The sequence below is a fragment of the Rutidosis leptorrhynchoides genome, chromosome 8 (genome assembly GCF_046630445.1).
Source record: "Rutidosis leptorrhynchoides isolate AG116_Rl617_1_P2 chromosome 8, CSIRO_AGI_Rlap_v1, whole genome shotgun sequence".
NCBI classification, from domain to species: Eukaryota; Viridiplantae; Streptophyta; class Magnoliopsida; order Asterales; family Asteraceae; genus Rutidosis; species Rutidosis leptorrhynchoides.
The window spans coordinates 27,936,244-27,941,435 of NC_092340.1; the positions used below are offsets into that span (position 1 = coordinate 27,936,244).

General features: G+C 40.4%; 2 protein-coding genes across 2 annotated transcripts; one reads left to right on the forward strand and one right to left on the reverse strand.

Moving 5' to 3' along the window:
- Positions 1-2,136, forward strand: LOC139863257 (uncharacterized). The gene is made up of 4 exons (XM_071851895.1): positions 1-147; positions 398-875; positions 1,578-1,671; positions 1,899-2,136. Exons 1-4 carry the CDS (start codon positions 1-3, stop codon positions 2,134-2,136), a joined length of 957 nt encoding a protein of 318 aa, XP_071707996.1.
- A 26-nt stretch (positions 2,137-2,162) lies between these two features.
- On the reverse strand, positions 2,163-4,420 carry LOC139863258 (uncharacterized). The gene is made up of 4 exons (XM_071851896.1): positions 4,148-4,420; positions 3,453-3,881; positions 3,051-3,374; positions 2,163-2,636 (listed from the first exon to the last, which is right to left on the reverse strand). Exons 1-4 carry the CDS (start codon positions 4,418-4,420, stop codon positions 2,163-2,165), a joined length of 1,500 nt encoding a protein of 499 aa, XP_071707997.1.
- Positions 4,421-5,192: the final 772 nt, after the last annotated feature.

Consider the following 5,192-nt stretch of genomic DNA (forward strand, 5'->3'; position numbering starts at 1 on the left):
ATGTTACGTGGCAGTAGTGATGACTCCTTTAGAATGCTTCCCATTTACCTTCATAACCTTAAGATCCACAACCCGGGGACCATCACCAATTTGGTTACCGATAAAGAAAATAAATTTGTGATGTGTTACATGTCCATTGGAGTAGTTGTAAGTAAATATATATTAGCAAAAACCACCTTTTAATATGTACACCATACGCAAAGGCGCAAGGGTCACCTTGCGCCAACGAATACGCAAGGACGCAATAAAAACCTTGCGCCTGGCATTAAAGACGCAAGGACGCAAGGCTTTACTTGCGCTTCGTGGGCGCAAGACAGAAGAGTGTTCCTTGCGCCTTGCGTATGGTGTATGAGGTCTTTATTAATAATATTTGATTTACTGTGAAAATTTCATGCAGATTCGATCATTTGTGCAACATGTCCGCCCGATAATCATCGTCGATGCTGCACATTTAAAGGGTGGGTACCTGGGTACTAATTTAGTTGCTGTTGCGATGGATGGCAATAATGGAATTTTGCCATTGGCTTATGGAATTGGTGAAGGCGAGACAAACAGTGTTTGGTCATGGTTTTTTGGTAACCTAAGAGATCATTTAATGAGTTATGGTATGGTTGATCGTATGTCAGAGATTACTTTTATTTCTGATCGTGCTGCTTCAATAGCACACGGCATTGCAAACGTGTTTCCGGAAGCGTTTCACGCTCATTGTGCACGTCATTTATTCATGAACATCAAAACTAAATCCAACAAGATGAAATTCTTCGACTGGCACTTTTGGAAAATGGTTAAGGCGTACCGTGCGTCGGATTTTCATGATCATCTAGATGTATTTCGAAGGAGATTGAAAGCGTCTTATAAAGTTCTATGTGAGGATGGTATCAATAGATGGTCCAGAAGTCAATCTACTCATATTAGGTATTCATACCTTACAAGCAACAGTGTAGAGTCTATAAACTCTCTATCAAGACATGCTCGTAAACTACCCGTTTGCATGTTGTTCGAATTTTTTCGTTGTTCAATACAGGATTGGTATTTCAAACATCGCAACAAATCAGTTAGTCTTACTTCACCGGTTACTCCATATGTTGAACGTAAGCTAGATAAGAGGACGGACAAATCAAGAAGATGGCGAGCATTTCCATCGACAAATGATCTAATAGAGGTACATGATGGACGAAAAAATGGGTTGGTTAATCTACAAGATATAACTTGTTCATGTGGTCAATGGCAATTATCAGGCATACCCTGCGGTCATGTGATTGCATCAGCACGACACTTCGGAGTGGAGGATATTAGTTGTTATGTATCACATTGGTTCAGCACTCAAACATACATAAATACGTATTCCGAACACATTCTTCCTCTCCCCCATCGGTCTGAATGGTCGGATCCGGGTCCCGGGATTTTGCAACTTGTACACCCCCCAGTTCTAAAGAAAAGACAACCTGGACGTCCTAAAGGTAAAAAACGCATTCCTTCAAAAGGTGAAGAAACTTCAAAAAAAGTAAGAACTTGTAGTCGTTGCAAAGAACCAGGTCATTCTCGATCAACATGCCCAGCTGCTTATGACCGAACAGGTGAATCAACTTCTCAACGGGCAAGAAACACAACCTCAAAGGCGAAAGAGACAGTCGAACCATCTCAAGCTTATCAATCTCAGTTTTATCCAACGTACAATTTAGGTAGTAATTAGTTCCTAGAATACGTTTATTTTCAGGAACAAATTAAGGTGTGATGTCTTCCATTGTTGTAATATTTTTTAATTAGTATTTTATGATGTGGTTTCGTGTGTTACTTCATATGTTATAATATTGAATGCACAAGCTAGTGTTACAAGAATAATAAAAATGTTGTGGCGCAAGGTCGCAAGATGAACCTTGCGTATGTTTCAAAAATAGGCGCAAGGACGCAAGAAGCACCTTGCGCCTGCTTAATAAAAAGGCGCAAAGACGCAAGAAACACCTTGCGCCTGCTGCTAAATACGAGGCGCAAGGCCGCAAGAAGGACCTTGCGTCTACGGCTATTACGGGACGCAAGGTCGCAAGGTCTGATTACACACCTTTGCGCCTTCAAAAATACAGTTACGGACCTGTTCACAGTTTACAACATTTACAGTTTTATACACAAATTACATAATTAACTACAGTTTTCAAAATAAAACCTCAGTTACCAACTTTTGCTTTCTCTTTTGGTGGGGGTTCCTGGGTATCAAAGCGTGCACGAAAGAAGGTCTTGGCCATTCTCACTCTGTAGTCTTCTGCGGCCTTTTTAGGATCTCCAATGTTTGGGATTTCATCCCACCCAAAGATCACCCTCTCCATATAGATGCAGACCCAAACACCACAGTCCCCATTAATTCCACCTTGCACCGGCACGACTGGTGCTGCCTCGGTCATGAACTCGATGCTCTCCTTGTTTTCCAAGTAGTCAACAATCTGGGAGTCTTGCTTTTGGTTAAAGTAATCAATTGCTCTTAAGTATACAGGCAATTGATCTCCCAGATCTTTGGTGAGCTTGACAATTTCTTGATCAACATGACCGGGCAAACTATCGTACACCAATATCTTCTGTTCCTCCAAGTTCAACACAATCAGAATAAAGTGTTGAGCATCGTAAAAGTGAACGGGGATCAAAATCTGCAAAAAACATACACAATATTATCTAAACTGTAATAGGCGCAAGGACGCAAGACCATACCTTGAGCCTGCAGAATGGAAGCAAGGACGCAAGACTATAGGGCGCAAGGACGCAAGGACAACCTTGCGTCAACCAGAAACAACAGGCGCAAGGACGCAGGGACAACCTTGCGTCAAACCTAAAACACCAGGCGCAAAGACGCAAGTCACACCTTGCGCCAGTACTAAAGAAACGCAAGGTCGCAAGACTGAACCTTGCGCCTGTGCAAGAACACCTCAAAACACCAGACGCAAAGACGCAAGGACAACCTTGCGTCCAACCTAAAACACCAGGCGCAAGAACGCAAGACTTAACCTTGCGCCTGTTCCAGAACACTTCAAAACCTAAAATTTGTATTGGGAATTAAAACATACCTTATCACAATAGGCCCAGGATGGATATAGCTCATCACTACCATCCCCTAATCCAATCAAATACATATAATCAGGTGGATTCTCCCCTGTGATTGCTACTTCTCCTCTTTTCTCCGCTTCTTTCCGTTTCTCTTCCTCCCTTTGTGTATCATCATAATAGGACTGAAACGCTGCAAGCCTAGAAAGGAAACCCAATGGCATGATAGTCCATCGAGAACTACACGCAAACGAGTCGGTCGGGATAATAGGAGTGGAATACTGGCTTGCTCGGGGGAGAACCCTCTGACGATATCTCAACATAAGTGTAGCCCATCCATCAATATGCTACAATTGTGATAAAACAAATAAGCATGAAACTTACTTAGTTTTCCAAGAATGGAAACAAATAAGCGAGCAACTTACTAAGTTTTCCAAGTATCCGGAATATCCAAGACCAAGTAACCTGATCCAAAACTCAGGTGTGAGGTATATAAAATTTTCGTTCTGAAAAATGAACATGCACCGCGTTTCTTGCTTACTATCCACCATACTCTTCGGATCTTTTGCAGGCCCAACGTGCTTTCTACCGTCTCTCCAAGCATTGGGTGGTGGTGGTAGTAGAGTTCCTTGATCATTCACTAGCCTGTCTACCATCGACCAAATTTCCTCGTCATTAACCCAATCCTTTTGCGACCGTTTACGCTTTTTCACAATCGGAGCAACAACATCTTCTTCAACAATAGGGTGGGGTTCTTCTTCAACAACACCCTGTTCTTCAGTATCGAGATTAACAACCTCCTCAGCCTCAGACACCCTCAGCCTTTTCACTTTGCGAGCAACATCATCTGACAGCTGTGAATTATAGAAAGTCAGAAAAAAGGCGCAAGGGCGCAAGATAACCCTTGCGACATACGCAAGGACGCAAGGTATGACCTTGCGCCATTTATGTAACATAGGCGCAAGGTCGCAAGACCATACCTTGCGCCTGTTTGGCAAAACAAGCGCAAGGACGCAAGACATGACCTTGCGCCTACTTTTAACAAACACAGCCTGTTTATTCTCGATAATTAATGACAAAACTGCAAGTTTAAGGTAAAAAAATGTAATTAAAGATATACCTTCTCGATTGGTTTTCTGTATCCCGGTGTTGTGAAAGGGGAGCTTAGTACACGCGTTGGTCGTCGATCTCTCATTCCACGTCTAATCCGTTGAGCTGATTTGTCGTTTTCATTGTCTGAGAAGGATCGACCAAGTAACTCCTCATCTTGATTTTGCTCTTGTTCTGATATTCGTTTCTCTTGTTCAGATATACGTCTCTCGTGATCATTTATTTGCGTTCTACACTCTTGCAGCTCCTTCTCTTGCCTATCCATCCGTTTCACCAAAGACATGTATAATTCCTTTGCATCAGTAGATAAGTTTGATTGAGTCTGAGATTGATAAGGCTAAAAAGGAACATATATTTCATAGCATTATCCCCCAAGAAAGACAAGATTTTAGTTGCAATTGTTCCATTTTCAAGTAATATTCGTTTATTTTAAATAAGTGCGAAGACAAAAGGCGAAAACGACGAATTGAAGACACAAAGGTCCAAAAAGCTCAAAAGTACAAGATACAATCAAAAAGGTTCAAATTATTGATGAAGAACGTCTAAAAATGACAAGAGTACAAGTTACAAAACGCAAAGTACACGATATAAAATTGTACGAAAGGACGTTCGAAAATCCGGAACCGGGACATGAGTCAACTCTCAACGCTCGACGCAACGGTGTAAAAATTACGAGTCAACTATGCACAAGAATAAAATATAATATTTAAATAATTCATAATAAGAATAATATTAAATAATAAAAAGTTGTTAATTGAGCATAGTTCAGGGGTCATAAATGAAAATTCAAATTTATAATTTGCCAAAAGGCTATGTAATTCGATCGATATAGGGATACTTTTTTCTATCATATTTTCTATCTATATATCGATCCATCTATCTATTATCAATATCAATTATCAATATCTATATTCTATATCTCTATCATAATGTTAACTTAATAAGATATAACAATAATCTTAATTTTAATTTTAAATTATGATAATAATAAGATTTATGATAGAGATCGTTTGAGTGTGTAAGTCGAAATTCTGTCCGTGTAACGCTACGCTATT

Bases quoted from the DNA above. Each gene is read 5' to 3' on its own strand.
- LOC139863257 (XM_071851895.1), top strand. From the start codon at position 1: ATGTTACGTGGCAGTAGTGATGACTCCTTTAGAATGCTTCCCATTTAC. The intron at 148-397 runs GTAAGTAAATAT...AATTTCATGCAG, and splicing joins ACATGTCCATTGGAGTAGTT to ATTCGATCATTTGTGCAACA. The intron at 876-1,577 runs GTATCAATAGAT...ATGACCGAACAG, and splicing joins TAAAGTTCTATGTGAGGATG to GTGAATCAACTTCTCAACGG.
- LOC139863258 (XM_071851896.1), bottom strand. From the start codon at position 4,420: ATGTCTTTGGTGAAACGGATGGATAGGCAAGAGAAGGAGCTGCAAGAG. The intron at 3,882-4,147 runs GTATATCTTTAA...TATAATTCACAG, and splicing joins ACAGAAAACCAATCGAGAAG to CTGTCAGATGATGTTGCTCG. The intron at 2,637-3,050 runs GTATGTTTTAAT...TGTTTTTTGCAG, and splicing joins CCTGGGCCTATTGTGATAAG to ATTTTGATCCCCGTTCACTT.